Source organism: Trichomycterus rosablanca, chromosome 1 (assembly GCF_030014385.1).
Source record: "Trichomycterus rosablanca isolate fTriRos1 chromosome 1, fTriRos1.hap1, whole genome shotgun sequence".
Classification (NCBI taxonomy): domain Eukaryota; kingdom Metazoa; phylum Chordata; class Actinopteri; order Siluriformes; family Trichomycteridae; genus Trichomycterus; species Trichomycterus rosablanca.
In genome coordinates, this window is record NC_085988.1 from 21,388,099 (window position 1) to 21,408,231 (window position 20,133).

The following is a 20,133-nucleotide window of genomic DNA, read 5'->3' on the forward strand; positions in this document are numbered from 1 at the left end:
TAAAATGTTAAACCATGTTTTGCAATTATTGCTATTTCTTACAGACATAACTAAAGCATGTTACTCCTGGGGAGGCACAGTGGTTCGGTTGGTAGCTCTGTTGTCTCACAGCATAAAGGTCCTGGGTTCAAAATTGCATGAGGTGTGAGTGTGTGTGTGTGTGTGTGTGTGTGTGTGTGTGTGTGTGTGTGTGTGTGTGTGTACATTGATCGGCCATAACATTAAAACCACCTCCTTGTTTCTACACTTACTGTCCATTTCATCAGCTCCGTTTACAATATAGAAACACTTTGTAGTTCTACAATTACTGACTGTAGTCCATCTGTTTCTCTGCATGCTTTGTTAGCCTCCTTTCATGCTGTTCTTCAATGGGGTATTATTTGGGTGGTGGATCATTCTCAGCACTGCAGTGAAACTGACATGGTGGTGGTGTGTTAGTGTGTGTTGTGCTGGTATGAGTGGATCAGACGCAGTAGCACTGATGAAGTTTTTAAACACCTCACTGTCCCTGTTGGACTGAGAATAGTCCACCAACCAAAAATATATCCAGCCAACAGCACCCAGTGGGCAGCGTCCTGTGACCACTGATGAAGGTCTAGAAGATGACCAACTCAAACAGCAGCAACAGATAAGCGATCGTCTCCGACTTTACATCTACAAGGTGGACCAACTAGGTAGGAGTGTCTAATAGTATTTAAAAACTCCAGCAGTGCTGCTGTGTCTGATCCACTCATACCAGCACAACACACACTAACACACCATCACCATGTCAGTGTCACTGCAGTGCTGAGAATCATCCACCACCTAAATAATACCTGCTCTGTAGTGGTCCTGTGGGGGTCCTGACTATTGAAGAACAGGGTGAAAGCAGGCTTAAAAAGTATGTAGAGAAACAGATGGACTACAGTCAGTAATTGTAGAACTATAAAGTGCTTCTATATGGTAAGTGGAGCTGATAAAATGGACAGTGAGGGTGGAAACAAGGAGGTATGACTGATCAGTGTGTATGTGTGTTTGCCCTGTGATGGACTGGTGACCTGTCCAGTGTGTTTCCTGCCCTTCACCCAGTGAATCAGACCCACCATGACCCTGGATGGGATAAAGCAGTGGTAAAACAGATGAATTAATTAATGTTATTACTATTATTTTACTTTTTAAAGATCTAAGTGTTTGAGATCCTTAAAACTGTGTAACTTGTATCTTAGAATTTTTTATTCTTTGACGGATATAATAACAGAATATTTAAATGAAAATGTGTGTGGGCCTTCATAAATCGACTAGAACTATGTGCTATAGTCATATGTGATTACAAACAAAGCACTGGAATTACTGTTAGGATTGGAAAATCATGTGATGTTTTGTAGGCTATTTTTCTTTAAAGGCTGTGTGAACTGGATCTGTCAGAAGAACAAATTAATGTCTAATTTTAGGTACCCCTGGTACCCAGGTTTAAGTGCACTTTAAATTTATTTTCTTTTATAGTTCTTTCTATGTTGTTATAGTTCTTTTTTATTAATTTTTTTGATGCTAGTGTAAGCACAATTACTTTTATTGCATTAAGCAGACACTTGATGCTTAAGGGTCTTGCTCAATGGCCCAACAGGGGCAACCTGTAAGTGGTGGGGCTTAAACCAGTGACTTTCAGGTCATTATTTTAATACATTAACTTCTGAGCTTCCACTTTTAGCATGTATTTACAGGGAACGTTTTGGGTGACAAGGACACCAAAACAATTTTGAATACAATTCTGCCAAGTGCATTATTAGTGGTACGAAGAAAACTCTAAAAGTGTCATTTTACCAACCCCCTTTTTAACCAAACTGGTGCAAGGATGTGCCTGAAAATTCAAGCTTGTCTTAAATTTCCTGGTATGCTGGGTAGAAATTTGATGTGTGGAATAAGTTGCTCTTATAGTGCTGTTATAATGAGGTGCACTCCTGTCACTCCTAACCTGTCTTTACTTATTACCTTTAGTTTAGGTTTAATAATAAAGAAACTGTCAGGGCCTTATTTTGAAAATAATATTTTAAAGTGAGCAGTTCTAAAGAAATACAAATTTAAGCAATTAAATCATTCATACATGCTTGTTTAATTTGTGTAGAGTGGGTTAAATTAAAGACTGCCAGGGCACCCAGGTGGTGCAGCGGGATATTCCGCTAGAGCAGTGGTGGGCAAACTACGGCCCGCTGGGCCGCATACGGCCTGTTAGGCTGTTTGATCTGGCCCATTGAGCATTTACAAAATTGTTCATTAGAGTAGAGAGAGCTTGCAAACTCAATCACTGAGTCAACAAGTCAGAAACGACTCTTTTCAAACGAATTATTCATTGGAATCGAATCAGGGAGCTGTGCTTTCAACTTAATGAATCACTTCATTTGTTAAAGAGATTCAGTCGTGGTCCAGGCTTTGATAAACAGCTGTATAATCCAGTCAGATTTTGGCCGGAATTTCAATCTCTCTCTTCATTGGCTGTTGTATAAGTGCCATTTAGTAAACGACTTACCAGTTTCAGCTTTTTACCGCGAAAGCCGAGTGAATACATTATCTAAAACGGTTTTCATTAGTTAGGTGGATAAAAACAGTTGGGTATGGATTTTATATATTCTGGAAATATCCTGGAAACATACAAGATGGCCTCCAAGAAGAAAAAAAGTAGATTATATCCCTAATGGAACAACACACAGGTAAGCAGCAGTTATGATTGTCTGCTGCTGTGTGATAGATTTGGGTCGTGGTTCTGCTGTTTACCATGTGTTTTCATTTTGCAATGATAGCAAATTATGATCAATTATTGTGATTTTTTTTATGCTCATATTTGAAGTAAAACAGACAGCATAAATGTGGTTTGTTTAATATTATAATAATATAGATATAATATTAATATTGTCAATATTAATACAAATATAGCCTTGTAATAATACAAAATACACTGTACAGGATGTATCAGAACTACAGTATTTTGTGTTTTTAAGACTTATAAACAATATAAGCTAAAATACGAGCAGTGCCATTGTACTTTAAGTTTACATTATATCGTATCGCATTTCACCTTTTTTCTTCAATACCCTGCATTTCAGGTGATTTCACTAGTTTGCACATTCGAAATACTACTGACCTTTGTTTAAGTCGAGTCTATCGTCTATACACACAGACATTTTATTCTTTGATTGATAATTTATATTAGTTCACCCCCCATCTGCTACTGGCCCGGGCCATCTGCCAAATTTTTAAACCCAGTGTGGCCCTTGATCCAAAAAGTTTGTGCACCCCTGCGCTGGAGATTCCACTGAGATTCTCATCTCCTAAGTTCCCCCATCTAACAGGCATAATTGGCAGTGCCTGCAGCAGACACGTTTCTGCTAGGGTGGGATGCCCGGACTATGTGGGTGGGGTCTTCAAACAGCAATATACCCACATCGACTGCAATCAGGGACCCCCCAGCAGCGGAAGGCCAATTGACTACGCTGAATTGGGAGAAAATGCATAAATAAAATACGTAGAATAAAAAATGAAAGACTGCCTTTTTCTCCCTATCATAATTTAGCCACATCTGCTGTTGCTGAAAAGAATGATGGGGATTGGTGATCCAGCTATACATTTATAGAGAGCTAAACAATAGTAATTCATATTGACCAATCACATTTTTACCTTTGAATGGGTGGGCTTTGTTATTGCTAACTTTATGACAAGTATTGACAGCTGTTGGGACACGGGTGTAATATAAAATTGTTAATAGCTATGGTTCTACATAGCTATATCTAGCTACATAGCTATGTTTAGGTGTAACAAAAGTTTGAGCATAATAAAGTCACATACATGAGTTATGACTGTTCATATGTTCAGTAAAGCAAAGACAATTGTTTTAACCATCCATTCTTTTTATTCAAGAGCATAAGAGAACAGAATAAAACAAGTGCTGTGCTTTATACTCAAAGTTTGTGTAATAAAGTGATTAGGATTTGCATTAATAATGATAATAAATGAGCTATTTTGTTTAGGTGATGACCCTCTCTGTTCTGTTTGCTTGATGCATTTCTAAGGCTGAACTATCACCTTAATTTAGGAAGACACAGTAAACAAGGCCTCTTTTTTCAGATGGGGGTGGGGGGTCAGACAGCCGAGATTTAAGAGTCACTGGGTTTAATAATCCAAAATCTACCATTAAAAATTAGTACTGTAATTATACAAAGGACACAGTGCCAGTCATTAACCAACCATATGTTCTTTTCTTTTTGAGCGCTCTACCTGTCTACTGTGACTGCCTGGTCCTGCCATCTACCTTTTCTTCAGAGCTGCCTATGGGACACATTGACAATTATCTGGAAAGTGCTTTTTAATTGCCCATATGCTGCAACGTCTCTCAGCTAAAACAGACAAACCAGATTAGCCACTACAGAAGGCATGTGACGGTGTGCCAACAGTGCCGGTCCAAGAACAAACGCCTAATTTAAAGGAATACTACTATTTTTTTCTTTATTAGGATTTTAATGTCATGTTTTACAGACTTTGTTTACATTCATGACAGAAACAGTAGTTACTGGTTACACAAGGCTCATCAGTTCACAAGTTTAATGTCAAACACAGTCATGGACAATTTTGTATCTCCAATCCACCTCACCTGCATGTCTTTGGACTGGAGCTCCCGGAGGAAACCCACACAGACACGGGAGAACATGCAAACTCCACACAGAAAGGACCCGGACTGCCTTGCCTGGGAAGCGAACCAGAGTACTTAACTAAGTATAATAAATTAATCTTGAATCTTAAATGTATAAACAAGACGAAAAGAGGCATAAGTACCAAAATGATGTAAAATATTTTTCACATTCTGCTTAACTGAAAAATCTTTGCAATAACAGTAAATTTCAGCAACTCAGCAAAGTTATTAAAATTCCTATCATGTTCTTTTAAACAATGCTTCTTAACTGTGTGTTTAGAAATTTTAAGCAAACAAACCTGTACTGTTGTACACCTTAATACCTGTTTGCAGGGATAATGGGACAAAATAACACCTGATACACTTCTTCACTTGGTATCCTCAGTGCCAAAACATATTTTTGTTGTGAAAAATAACAAAAATATTACAAAGTGACAAATACTTTAACGCCCCAACTTTTTTTTCAGTTTCCGTACTATCTCAACTTCTGTACTGTCCCAGCTTTTTCTGATTTTGGGTTGTGAGATACCACTTAATGCAGGCATGTCCAAAGTCCGGCCCGTCGGATTTTATACGGCCCGCATCTTCTGTCTTAAATTGCATTAACTGTGGCCCGGCAGCACAGTCAAACAGAAAAAAATATATATCGTCGCTGTCTGATTAAAAACACAATTTTTTTTTTTTTTTTTTACATGTTGATTGTGGGTATAAATCTCTGTCTGTCCATAGCAGCTAATATCAAAATGATCAATTAAAAGATGAATTAAATCATGCAATCTCTTTAACGAGTATTTTCATTGGCTGCTAGACCTGTCCTCCTCTCCATATCTCAGCCTCCTTCCCCTCCGGTACTGTTTGAGAAAGAAGCGAAACTTGTTTGTTTCATCTCAACAGTTTATTCTCAGTTTATAGCTACAGTCAATAACTTGATTTACAAAGTAAAGATAATGTCTGGTAACTTGACTGGTTCAGGTATTTGCAGGTATTAAATGGTAATTTAGAACAGTATTGTTTCTTCACAACACAGTATTAAAATGTTCTTAATAGATCTATGAAATAATCGTGTCTGTGTTTTGATGCTTTATTGATTAGATCAAAATATTTCGAAAAGCATAATTTCTGAGTTAGCCAGATAACTTAAGCACAGTGTCAAGGATTGTTCAATATGAACGTCTTTTTTTCTCTTTTGTCTTATGGTTATGTATGCCAGGAAATACTCCAAAGGTAGCCATGCATTGTTATAGTTTAAACCCAAACCATGTTTGGCACCTGAATGTTTACATTTGGTTGTTGTTCGCTATGTGAAAATAAAATGATTAAATAACAGCGTATTATATGCATATTTTATTGTTTAAAATAATATCATCAGGGACTGTTTGCCCTCGGGCACTTTAACATTATTAAATCTGGCCCTCCTAGAAAAAAGTTTGGACACCACTGACTTAATGGCTTAACAGTAAACATTAAAATACTTACTTTAGTGTAATGAATAATGTTATGAAATAGATGAATTTAGGTGAGGTTGTTGTAATCATCTGTCTTCCAATTACTAAGATTCACAGTTGTGTAAAAGATTAACCCTTTCTGCTTTTTAAATGTATATGTTTATTTATCATGGACCAGTTTGACTCCTAATACTTTTGTAAAGAAAGAAAAAGAAAAATTAAACTTAATGCACAATTGCCACAATTATAAGAATATTTAAATTACTATTATTATATTAATTAGGAAAGAGCTATGTAAGATGCGAGTCAGAGTGAAAGTCAAAGTAACAGTGAACATAAGAGGAAAGAATGGTGGAGTTTAGAAGTACTGAAGCGAATTGAGAGAAGTGAAATAAGTAAATATTAAAGTAGCAATAGAAATGAAGCAAGGATGGTTAATCTACCAGAACCAGAACTGCCACTATTATTTTGTGTTAACCTATTTTAATATTCTTTACCCTCCAAATGAAAAAGGTTCCTATTTTTAATGAAAATATTGTCACCCAAGTCTTACACTGAAACTAATAAGGAAAAAGCAAGGACGCAAGAATTAGGTTTTCTTGCCCTGTGGTGTCAAGCTGAATTATTTTACAGGACTTTTTAACAGTACCACTCCTGCAACCGCCTGCAACTTTCCAAATCATTTTCAAACCAAACTGTTGATTAAGGACCCGTGGATCCTGCAGAAGTTTCCCAGTAATGCTTAGCTCTACTTTAAATCCCAGTCGTGCGTGATAGATTAAAAATTTCCATCGAGAGTAACTTGTGCTTTAGGGTAGGTCAAGTCCAAGATACACCGATCAGCCATAACATTAAAACCACCTCCTTTCTTTTACACACACTGTCCATTTTATCAGCTCCACTTACCATATACAAGCACTTTGTAGTTCTACAATTACTGACTGCAGTCCACCTGTTTCTCTGCATCCTTTGTTAGCCCCCTTACATGTTGTTCTTCAATGGTCAGGGCTCTCCCAGGACCACCACAGAGCAGGTATTATTTAGGTGGTGGATCATTCTCAGCACTGCAGTGACACTGACATGGTGGTGGTGTGTTAGTGTGTGTTGTGCTGGTATGAGTGGATAAGACACAGCAATGCTGATGGAGTTTTTAAACACCTCACTGTCACTGCTGGACTGAGGATAGTCCACCAACCAAAAACATCCAGCCAACAGCACCCCGTGGGCAGCGTCTTGTGACCAATGATGAAGGTCTAGAAGATGACCAACTCAAACAGCAGCAATAGATGAGTGATCGTCTCTGACGTTACATCTACAAGGTGGAACAACTAGGTAGGAGTGTCTAATAGAGTGGACAGTGAGTGGACACAGTATTTAAAAACTCCAGCAGCACTGCTGTGTCTGATCCTTTCATACCAGCACAACACACACTAACACCTGCTCTGTAGTGGTCCTGGGAGAGTCCTGACTATTGAAAAACAGGGTGAAAGCAGGCTAAAAAAATATGTAGAGAAACAGATGGACTACAGTCAGTAATTGTAGAACTACAAAGTGCTTCTATGTGGTAAGTGGAGCTGAAACAAGGAGGTGGTTTTAATGTTATGGCTGATTAGTGTATATAATAAGTAAGTGCTGATTATAACAGTGTGCATCCAGGTGGTGTGTAACGGTAGCATTTGCAGCAGTAATCAGTGTTGTTTTTTGTTCAAGCTTTTCTTTCTCCACATCAGTGCCTTCTGATCTCGGCTCTGAAAACACCACACTCAGCATGTTTAAGGATTTCCAGCTAACATACATGCTTTAGCTCCTAAAGTGTAATAAAGAGATTCCTGATTCAGGCGTGTGAAGTTGTAATACAAAATTAAACAGAAGCAATATGGGGGCCTGTGCTATGTGTGTATATGATTATATAACCTCAGCTGCTGGGTGGCTTGATAATTGTATCACAAGCTAAAGCATATTTGTTAGAGGAGATAAACATACACATGCAAGGTGTGGGTTTCCAGGACTGGGATTTGGAAAATGCTCTGCTCATGGAATCATATGAGCTTTGGGACAGCTGTTGCCATATTCTCTGATTATATTTGGACTGAAATATGGCATTAAAATAATATAATCAAATTTAAACCTGAAATAGCTTTGAGCTGGAACTATACAAACATGATGGGCCAGTAAATCAATATATCATTAGTAGTAGACAAGGAATTCCAGAAAGTCAACATGTGCTTGACTATAGCAAAGCTTTTGACTGTGTTCATGCATACATTTATTATCTGTTTTGACTCCCCTTAATCCTACTTAATGTTGCAGGGGGTACAATTCACTGGGGGGAAGGTAGGAAACACCCTGGACAGGTCTGCAGTCCATCCAAGGGCACACATAAATGCACACACACACTTAGGGCAATTTATGTATCTCCAATTAACCTGACTGCATGTCTTTGGACTGTGGGAGGAAACCAGAGCACCTTATAGAAAACTCATGCAGACTTGGGGAGAACATGCATACTCCACACAGAAAGGACCCGGACCACTCCACCTGCGAATCAAATTCAGGACCTTCTTGCTGTGAGGCCACAGTGCTACCGACCGAGCCACTGTGCCACCTTTTGACTGTGTTGACCACACAAAGTTATGAAATGTCCTCAATAAATTGGAAATACCCGAGCATCTGTCATTCTAATGAAGAATATCTACACTAATCAACAAGCCACAGTCATGACAGAATATAGACAAGCAGATTGGCTCTAATCCTTTGGCAAAAGAGTTGGACAAGGCTGCATTCTGTCACCATTCCTGTTCAAACTGTATGCTATACCTAATAAAAGAAGCCGTATGGCAGGAAGATGATCTAGGATTTGATAATAGTGGAGGAAGCATCAATAACCTTTGCTTTGTGGACGGAACAGCACTTGTAACTTGTGACTTGAAGCAACTTTTAAGAAGAGTTAAAGAACAAAGTGAAAAGATGGGACTTCGCTGAATAAAAAAGAAAAGACAAAAGGTCATGACAACAAGAAAGACCACTGACTTGATATAAAGATGCGATGGGATTTTTTCTAATTGGATCAATTAAGAGCAAAGATTACAGCAATCAGGAAATACGACACATACTGCCACTTGGCAGAACAAGAAGTAAGGAACTGGAAAAGATCCTCAGATGTAACTATTTGTCTCTCTAAACAAAGATCACAATTGTCTAGACAATGGTCTTCTCTGTGGTTCTTTATGGATGTGAAACCTACACAATAAAATTGCAGGACCAAAAGAAAATTGAAGTCTGTTCTTTGGACAAACAAATGGATCCTCACCCAAAGCCAAATTAACCCAACTGAAGCTCTCTTATACCCCTTTTTCCACCAAAAAAAAACATGGTTCTAAAACCGGTTCTGTTCAGGTTTCTCTGAACCTTGGTGTTCTGTAGAGAACCGACGCGCGTTTCCACCAGTTTTTGAGAACCAAGCCTGCGTCATCAGCGGTGGGCGTTACTTACAGTTTTTCTCAGTCGATTTGGTTCATTTCTCAAATCAGAATTGAAATTCTCAAAACTGTTCATTCAATCTCCACATCTCCTTGTCACTTGTGCAGATCATAATAGCATTTCTCATTGTGTTTCACATTTTGCAAATGCTTTTGTACATTCATGCAAATGGTCATGTACAATTGTCTGCTGTTTTTTGCATTATCAATTGCTTATGTCATGTTTATCAAAATGTGTTCTACTGATTGTCTGTTGAATTGTCTTACCCTCCAAAACATTTAGGCTTTGGGTCATTGCCTAGGTCATTACATGCAAAAGTGCTGAACATGTTGTCATAATCTCTCAGGCATAATTTGTACATTTCTATGAAACTTTTTTGGTAAATTTTGGTAATTTATTATAAATTGATTAAATTGTTCTCAGGTGAATCTTGGCTTTCAGTTAAGAAGGGGAATTTGTGAAAGTTTAGATCAACCAATGGTCAAACAGCTCTCAACCATAGGACAGAGGTACATCTCATGAACCTTCAACTGACAAACATATATAGACACAAAACGTTGCAATGTCACAATGTCTCACAATGAAAAGACAAGGCCGTGTACAGGGTGAACAGCCAATGAGGGGACAAAACAGAGGAAGAGGTAGGAGAGTCCATGCCACTCTAACACCATCAGGCAATGGTTTGCCATTCATTATAGAATGCTGATGGAATTCCTCACACCCTACTCCCCATTCCTGAACCCAATTGAGGAGTTCTTCTCAGCCTGGAGATGGAAGGTGTACGATCACCAGCCGCACACCCAGATGACTGCCATGGATGCGGCTTGTGAGGATATCACAGCAGATGCCTGCAGAGGCTGGATTAGGCACTCCAGGAGATTCTTTCCACGCTGCATTGCAAGGGAAGATATCCAGTGTGACGTGGATGAAAACATGTGGCCCAACAGAGAGGAGCGTCAGGATGTATAGAAAAGAAAGCACTATAATTCCTTAAGTTGTTGTCTCAGGTTGTTTTAAATGTTTAGAGTAAGTTTCTAATTTTGTAGTTTTTTCTTTGTGTTATAGAGTGCTGCCAAACAGTTGTCTGTCTTTCCTGAATTTCGATCTGATTTTTTTGTCAACAAATTGCAGTGCGAACAATACAGTAAAAGAATATTACTGTATAAATTTGATTCCAGTCCAATTTCTTGCTGTCAGTCTCCCACATACAGTCATGTGTAACTTTGTGTTCTGTGTAAGTTTGTATTTTGTGTGTAACACGTACTGTTTCAATTGATATGCCACAGAATGTGCAGCGTTCTTGTAATCAAAAGCTTAGCTGGTTTCCATCAGAATATACTTAGTGTACACTGTTGCACTGACAACATGAGTAAGTATTTTGACTGTCTTGTTCATAGGCAATGACACACAGACTAGACATTCTGATGGCACTGACAAGTTGATTGACATAAATATTTGCTTTTGAGGCAAAAACAAAGAATTGTGAGCGAGGTACGTGCTTTTGCAGGTATTTCATTGAGTTTTGCTGTTTGCACTAACTGTTTTGAGAAATGCACTTGTTGTGATGCCAATGTAAATCATGATGTGAGAAATGTACCAAATCGACTGAGAAAAACTGTAATGAAAGTTAAGAGCAGTAATATCATGGCGGAGTGTGTAGATTATGTGTAAGCATTTGTGCTGCTGTTACAGATGTTTGTTTTTATGTAAAAAGCATCGATCTAACAATCGGTGATAAGAAGACGTAGACGTGTTTGTCGCAGTTGTTGTTTTCTTTAGTTCATTGATGTGAGAAGCGTTTTGCGCTTCGGTTTCACCGCGACCCTCGGCACAAATAGCCAATTTGCTCAGCGCTCGACTTAAGCGGTGAAACATCACTAAAGTTCCACAACACGAACAAACATCTGTGTGAAATAAACATCAAATCTACTCTAAAATAAAACATGTATCTGTGTTTAGCTGGATTTACTTCTCGTGTGTTTATGCAGCTCTGGGAGTTGAAAAAGCTTCACGCTTTATTTTTCACGTTAAGCGGTGTTTGTTCTGTCTGGGTCACTTTTATCACGTAATATCACACAATTCACCTTTTTAAAGGCGCTTTGAAAATATCACCGGCAAACTGGCTCAAAATGTAATCAGGTAAACTTAAAAGATAAAAATGCAGCATTAAGCTCCATACGAGACCCCAGCTGACGCCATTGTTGCTGTCGCTATGCTGTACAACATGACGCGCCCACAGACGGACGTCACGGTTCGCGCTGAAAAACCAAGTATTTTGTGGTGCCAGATTGGCCCGCTAGTTCGCTGTCTGGAACCTCTTTTTTTGAGTGGAAACACGCGGAACCAGTTCATAATCAAGTTCGGGAACCGGAACGGGCTTTGTGCCGCGTCGGTGGAAAAGGGGTATTATACACATTATGAGAAGAACCAATTAATTGGAAAAGACAATAAAGCTTGGAAGAGTTGAAGCAGTGGCGGCTGCTGGTCTTTCAAAGAGGGGAAGCTCATTGTCGGCTTACATCATAAAATTTGTCAATTTATTTAAGAAATGGCTTGCAGTTTGTCTTTCGACTTCACTCGCAAAATCCGCGATGGGACTGAAGCTCCCAGTGATTAAGTGATGGTGTAGATCTCAAAATAGCTGTCAATCAAAATGGGATTCAGCCTTTCGACTGATCCGCCAATCATCTTGCAGAAGCTCAGCGTCCAGACCTGCCCACAGCTCCATTCACCCCCAGAGACGCTCAGCGTCCGGGGGTGGGACAAAATCGTGGCATTTATCCAATGACGGGCGAGTTTCGAAGCAATGAAAAAAACCGTTCCATGCAGTCCCATTGAAGTGAATAGACGCTCAGCTTCTACGTGCAAATGCATTGACGCTACGGGAATGTATGAGAAGTTAACAAAATCGAGTCAGTCGATTTGTGATAAGTAGCTGATTCTGAACAAACTCGTCTTCGAGATGAACGTGTTCTAACGCATTTGTAGTCAATGAAATGTTAACACAACTGTACATATTTGACCATTTAATTTTTGACATTTTAGGGGAAGCTGAGCTTCCCTTGCAGTCTTAGAGAAATCGCCACTGAGTTGAAGGTACAGGAGGAAAAGGATGTCCAGCAACAAGATGTATGGATACAATTAGACAAACAATGAATAGGCCTTAAGAAGATTGAAGACCCAGACAGAAGATAGGATATTCTAGAGAAACCATAACCATGTGATGGCCACGAGAGGAAATCCACTTGAGAGCATATACATCAGGCATAACATTATGACCGCTGACAGATGAAGTGAATAACACTGATCTTCATCACGGCACCTGTTAGTGGGTGGGATATATTAGGCAGCAAGTGAACATTTTATCCTCAAAGTTGATGTGTTAGAAGCAGGAAAAATGGGCAAGCGTAAGGATTTGAGTGAGTTTGACAAGGGCCAAATTGTGATGGCTAGATGACTGGGTCAGAGCATCTCCAAAACTGCAGCTCTTGTGGGGTGTTCCCGGTCTGCAGTGGTCAGTATCTATCAGAAGTGGTCCAAGGAAGGAACAGTGGTAAATCGGCGTCTAGTGGAGTCCTTTCCTCAACGGAGCAGGGCTGTTTTGGCAGCAAATAGGGGGACCAACACAATATTAGGAAGGTGGTCATAATGTTATGTCTCATCGGTGTATTTATAATTTTATATTTGTCATTATACATTCTTTTGAGTGTGTGATGGTTAGGTGTCAGTAATGTTATACCTTTATTATTACCTATATAAGTGTTACATTAAATAAATCTATATATTTAACAGTCATATAATGTTTTTTGAATGGCAAATATATTTTGTGCTCATTTTGACTAATTTAGCTAAGAAATATAGGTAGTGTAAATGTTGCAGGGGTAAAAACATTATAAACATTATACCAGTGTCATCTGTCAGTTTGCCCTCACAAATAACTTTGAACATGGAGAGAGAGAGCAGCTTTACCATTAATCATAAAATTAAGTAAAGCCTTCACCCTAACAATTTAATTCAGTCTTCATCAGATAGCATTTTATTGTAGGTGCAGCAGATCCAGAATAAAGATCGGGGGCATCGGGGCTGATGTGCAATGAATAAAGAAGTACAATTAAACAATTGGGGAGATACAATAAGTGCAATCAAAATTCACTATTTAAAAATTACATCACTTACTTGTAATTTACTTGTAACTTATATGATTTTCCCCCTTTGTAGATACTTGATGTTTAAATTTGGTCTGGGTGGCCCTAATTCTTAAGTTGCTAATTTATCCTGATTACACGATGGAGTTGCTCCGAACTGAGGTAATGATAGTCATGGTGACGAGATCGCAACACCAGGTTACGTGTGACGCAAGCACATAAGTGCGAGCCCTCCTGGAACCCATTCAGATTGTATTGCAGCATCTGCAGTTCGAAAAAAAGAGCCTTAACATGAGAGTCTATGAGAGCAATCTGTTCAGTTAGACTGAAATCGCCCCAAAAGGGGTGGTACTGTTCGGAACACAACTCGACGCTGATTGGACTACGATATTCCGAGGCAAGACAGACTGTCCAGAACAGTCACAGCTGTGATAGAATTTTTTTTTCCCTTTCGCCCATTGGTGGTGTGTCGCCCGATCGCCCTAAGGAACGAGCCGCCCCTGCATTATAGACACTTCTAAAATTTGCACATAATTAAAACATGACCAGTAACAAAAACAATTACTAATTTAATTTAGCTTTATGTTAGTAAAAAGAAGTAGTGCCTGATGATCCCAGGAACACCTTAGCCACAGTAATGAATGAAAGTGGGAGCATATATGAGGCTGCTTTTCTGTTGTATTAGGGCATTACATGTCATCAAAGAAAACATAAATAATACATTGTACCCAGACATGGTTTATTACAATAAAAATGTATTGGCTAATAAACTAAATCTTGAAGTTTTAACTAGAAATGCTCCCAAACATAAAGCCAAAATATCTCAACAGTTTTTTAACGGTAAAAAGATCATTCTCCGGACTCGATTGAACCTATTTGGAGTATGTGTATTTTAATATTGCCATTAATAAGTCCATTAAAGGAACCCTAGTAAACTTGGAAAATTTACAACTGTCATGCCTCCATTTTCACCTCCTCATTACAATGACTCTATGGACTCCAATACCCATAATCCACTCATTTATGTCATGTCAAGTCATGTCATAAGCACACACCACATCCTTCACCACCTAATAACAGACAGGCGCACAGAAACACATCACCTGATTATTAATTACTTTCATGTGTGTCTCAATGTGTTAATAGGCATATACTGTATCTATCTATTGGTTATACATGCTGGGGCAAAGTATTGTATTTGTGTTAAAGTGCATATTAGGCGTTATTATCTGTGCTAGTGTTTCTGTGTATGACCAGAAATGTTTTTTGGCTATTCCCTCGTTCTTTCAATTGTGTGGTTGTGTTCCAATTCTGACCCCTTTTTTGTTTTTGACTACTCTTTTGGATTGATCCTTGTTTATAATAAAACCCTATTCATGTCTGTTTGGTCATTTTGTTCTGACAATGACATTTTGATTTTATGACAAGATTTTAGAGGAATTGAAGCTTCAATTGGCGGCACGGCGGCTCGGTGGGAAGCACTGTTGCCTCACAGCAAGAAGGTCCTGGTTTCGATCCCCAGGAGGGGCGCCTTGGGTCCTTTCTGTGCGGAGTTTGCATGTTCTCCCTGTGTCAGCGTGGGTTTCCTCCGGGAGCTCCGGTTTCCTCCCACAGTCCAAAAACATGCAGTCAGGTTAATTGGAGACACTGAATTGCCCTATAAGTGAATGGGTGTGTGTATGTGTGTCTGCCCTGCGATGGACTGGCGCCCCGTCCAGGGTGATACTGTGTGCCTTGCACCCATTGAAAAGCTGGGATAGGCTCCAGCAACAACCCCCCAGAATGAATGAAGCTTTAATTGCCAGTAACAGATGTTTAATTGCCGGTAACAGATTTGCAATGAAGTCCTAACACTTCTCACTGGTGGGTTTTTTTTAAACATATATCTATGCTTATAATTAAACACTTAAAGGACATGTTTGTGTGAATTTGCAGTGGATAAACCAGAAGATATACTAGTTAATATAGAGCTGTGTTGCACACAAGGCTGGAATACACCCTAGACTGACACCAGTTCATCACAGGACACTTATGAATGTCACACTCTCTCACTTACTCACACCTATAGGCAATCTAGAGAAGTGAATCGCCACACTTGATTTAATGGATAGGTTTATAATCACATTATAAATTTGTAATGTAGGTTTAAACCAGATTAACATAGGCTGGGTGCAGGACAGGACAGGACAGGACTCCAGTCTATCACTATCACACGGCATTAAATGCTTATTCATTCACAGTCACTCAACAAAATATCTTCAGGCAGGTTGTTGTTAGCATGTAAAAGTAACCTTGACTGCTAAAAGAAAAGCTAAGTGGGCATGGAAAAAACTCCATACAGCAAGTAGAGGTTAAGATCAAGCCCAGGTCTCAAAATCTATAAGAAACTATTTATTTGCTACACATACAGTATATATAAGTCACTCATAATAAAACTTTAATGTTTTGCCAATGCTTTTGTACTACAAAAAGCTACACAAAACTGAATATTGTTTATCATTGTGTATCATACACAACAATATCCAAACTATGACAGAGATCGTCAATAATGATAATGAATCAAAAGAAAAAAGGCTTCTGTAAGAGGACTTACGGTAGAAGACGTACTCTGTGCTCTTGTACCATTGCCTGTCGTCTGTATGTGCCATGTGAGTGGGGCAGGTGAGCGCTGAGCTGCACGCTAAAAGCCTGAAGCAGCTCTCAGCAAGCAAGTCAAACGCCCTCTCAGCATGCCCAAAACTGAGGACGAACCTGGATCCATATCGCTCAGGAGGTCTCTCTGTATCCCGACTTTCCCTCAATGCCTCTCCAAAGACTTCTTTAGCCAGGGAGACCCTTCCACACACAAAAAGCTTTGGTGGTCTTGTGCTACATTTGGCATCTGAGACGCATGCTGTGACTGTAAGGAAGCCATAGCGTCTGTGGGATGACGGATAAAGCCTCTGGTCACTACCTTGAGAGATATCATCCAAATCACTGTGAGGGTAATCGTCAATATATGGTCGTTTAAAATCATCTGGGGTGAGGAGCTTCACCAGATCGGGGAGCTGGAAATACTCTGCTTCACGTTTGAGCCTGCCCCGTTCTGGGAAGTGATCTGGCAGGACGACATGCTTGTCTCTGAGGTAATCCAGGACGTATCTGAAAAGGAATCCATCCCTGTCAATGAAGTATCGTCCTCTTGTGTCTCTGGCCATGTCTCCTGAAATTTCTTTCTTAGAGAACATCTTCCCAAGTAAAGAGTTAGGCATGCTTGTAAGGGTGGTGCGGCGTGTGTAGTAGACCTGTCCACCAACATTGAGCTCAATTACATCTGAAGTTTGGTTTGAACCAGTGTCCTTTGGGGGTTGGTAGATCCTGCAATTTTCAGTAAGTGCCATTTTAGGGGTTATTTAAAGAGTCCTGAGCAGACAGGGACCCCAAAGGGACCCTAGGAAGAAATTATCCAGATGAAAAATATGTAGGGCTGGGTCTTTAAAATGGACCTCTTAGAGTGGACAAAGGTTTTTTGGTTGACAAGTCAAATCTGTGCTCAGTATGGTTTTACTGCAAGTGAAGTTGAAACAGAAAACTGGGCAGTGCCACCAAGACATCACACTATATAGACTAGTTCACAGCTTCCTGACTGGTAACTGTTCCTTTCTGAAAAATAATACACATTTTCATGCTCACCCCCAAAACTGAAGGGTCCGATGACCAAGTTCCTTAGTTCCTTTCTGCCTTTAAAAAAACTGATCAAGTAATTCTCCAACAAAGTATGCCACAAGTGATCAACTGACCAATATGCAGCCCTTAGTCTGGTTAATTATAAGTCCTAGTAGCATTAATAGAAAACAAAACATGTAGTGTAATCAGCATCAGCATCAGTGTAGTGCGTGTGTATGATCCATCCTCCGGTCTGAATAGAAGCTGCAAGGAAGTTGTGCTCAGTCGGCTGTGCTGTGCTCAAAGTGCCTGCTCGAGAGGCTCAGCCTGTGGGATGATGTTGCTATGGTAGAGCGAGAGAGAGAAAGAGAGAGAGAGCACTCTCGTACAGCGAGATCAGCCTTACATCATCTTAAAGGAGAATGATAGCACAGCAAGCAGCTTATGCACAAAACAAAAGAGATGGTTTTATACAAAACTGGGAAGTCAGATGGTTCTGAAAGCAGCTTTGCCTTCAAGGCAGAATTGAATTTGTTGGTTAACATCACATGGGTGCGCACCCACTGTGCAAACCAAATCTTAAGCTGGTGGACACATTTATAAGTGTAACTTCTTACATAAAATAGATTTATATGCAAAAGACTATTTCAATGTACAGTAGTACTTATGACATAAGTTGGGTAAATATCAGTGATTCTGGTACACACTGTGCTCAGAGAATCATCAGATCAGCACAGAGAACCATTAACACTCAGCTGCCCTCACTAGAGCACATTTACAGAACCCGATGCCTGCGCTGGGCCACAGACATCATTAAGGACTCATCTCACCCTTGTTGCCCTCTGTTCTCTTTGTTGCCCTCTGGTAGGCGCTGTAAGAGTATCAAGGCCCACACTTCCAGACTCCTGAAAAGCTTTTACCCCTCTGCCATAAAACACTAAATTCTCAAAACTCTGCATCCTAGTACATAATGTGCAATTTATAGGGAATATGCAATAACTTTCTTTGGAAAATACTCACACCTGCACCAGAGCTGGGATTTCGAATACATCGTATCGAATCTCAGCTTTGCCATCCGGCTGGGCTGGGCGGCTACATGAACAACGATTGGCTGTTGTTCATAGTTGCCCCTTTTCCACCAACGCAGATCCAGCTTCGTTCTGGTTCGCGAACTTGATTTTGAACCTGTTCCGCGTGTTTCCACCAAAAAAAAGAGGTTCCAGACAGCGAAGTAGCGTTCTAATCTGGCACCACAGAATACTTGGTTTTTCAGCACGAACCGTGACGTTGTCTGTGGGCGTGTCAGAGTGTAGAGGTTTGGAGTGGACGCTTTCACATTATAACATTATATAGAATTTAAACCACTTTCATCTTTTAAAGTTCACCTGATTACATTTTGAGCCAGTTTGCTGCTGATATTCGTTGATATTTTCAAAGAGATGAACTGTGTGATATGACGGTAAAAGTGACCCAGACAGTACAAACGCTTAACGTGAAAAATAAAGCTTAACGTGGTTTGTAGTTCTAAAACACTGAGCGATGAATTTGGGCAGTACAGAGCACTTATAACCAGTAATAACAGAGAGAGGTTTAGTTTTTTTGTGTCGTACTGTTAGTATATTCAGCCACGTTACGCTTTATTTAGTTGAAGCTTTTTGCGGATTCAGAACCCCGAGCTGTATAACCGCCACACCTGAAGTAAATACAGCTAAACGCAGATACATGTGGAGCTTTTAGAGTGGATTTGATGGTTATGTCACACTAATGTTTGTTCGTGTCGTGGAACTTTAGTGATGTCTTATCGCTCAAGCCAAGCGCTGAGCAAATCGGCTATTTGCGCCGAGGGTCGCGGTGAGAGCGAAGCGCAAAACGCTTCTCACATCGGTGAACTAAAGAAAACAACAACTGCGACAAATACGTCTACGTCTTCTTATCACCAATAGTTAAGTGATGCTTTTTGCATAAAAACAAACATCTGTAACAACAACACAAATGCTCGCACATAATCTACACGCTCCGCCATCACATTACTACTCTGTACTTTCGCTGTGTAACGCCCACCGTTGATGATGCATGCTTGGTTCCCAACTGGTGGAAACGCTGGTCGGTTCTCTACAAAACACCAAGGTTCGAAGAAACCTGAACAGAACCAGTTCAAGAACTGTGGTTCTTTTGGTGGAAAAGCGCTAAGTGTGGGATGAGCTGGACCAGGGTTCCTCATAACTGGTGCAATTCCAACCTCTGCTGGCTGATTGATGGCGCCTGCGCAGAGTTAAGAAATAATGCTGATCAGGGTGTGGCTCTCCGTGCACAAGGCTGATCCGCGTATGAACTCGCTTCGTGCAGGTGAAAAGATGCAGTCAGTTCTGCACATGTGTCGGAGGGGGCGTGTGTCAGTTGTGAAGCTCCTCAGTCAGCAGTGGAGGGTTGTATCGGTAGAGGTGCAGCATAACGCAATCAGAGTAATTGGATACGACTAAATTAGGGGAGAAAAAGGGGGGGGGGTATCGGAGGGAAAAAATAATTCACACCTGTATTTTTGTATCTATATGTGTATATGTTTATTTGTAAATACATGTGTGTACACTGATCAGCCATAACATTAAAACCACCTCCTTGTTTCTACACTCACTGTCCATTTTATCAGCTCCACTTACCATATGGAAGCACTTTGTAGTTATACAATTACTGACTGTAGTCCATGTCTTTCTCTGCAAACTGTTTTAGCCTGCTGTCACAATGTTCTTCAATGGTCAGGACC

General features: G+C 39.9%; 1 protein-coding gene across 1 annotated transcript in view; it reads right to left on the reverse strand.

Moving 5' to 3' along the window:
• Positions 1-17,107, reverse strand: part of kctd16a (potassium channel tetramerization domain containing 16a) — a 72,757-nt gene extending 55,650 nt beyond the window's left edge. The window contains exon 1 of the mRNA XM_063000942.1: positions 16,321-17,107. Coding sequence (XP_062857012.1) covers positions 16,321-17,107 — 787 coding nt within the window. The remainder of the gene's footprint in view (positions 1-16,320) is intronic.
• Between the last annotated feature and the right edge of the window lie 3,026 nt (positions 17,108-20,133).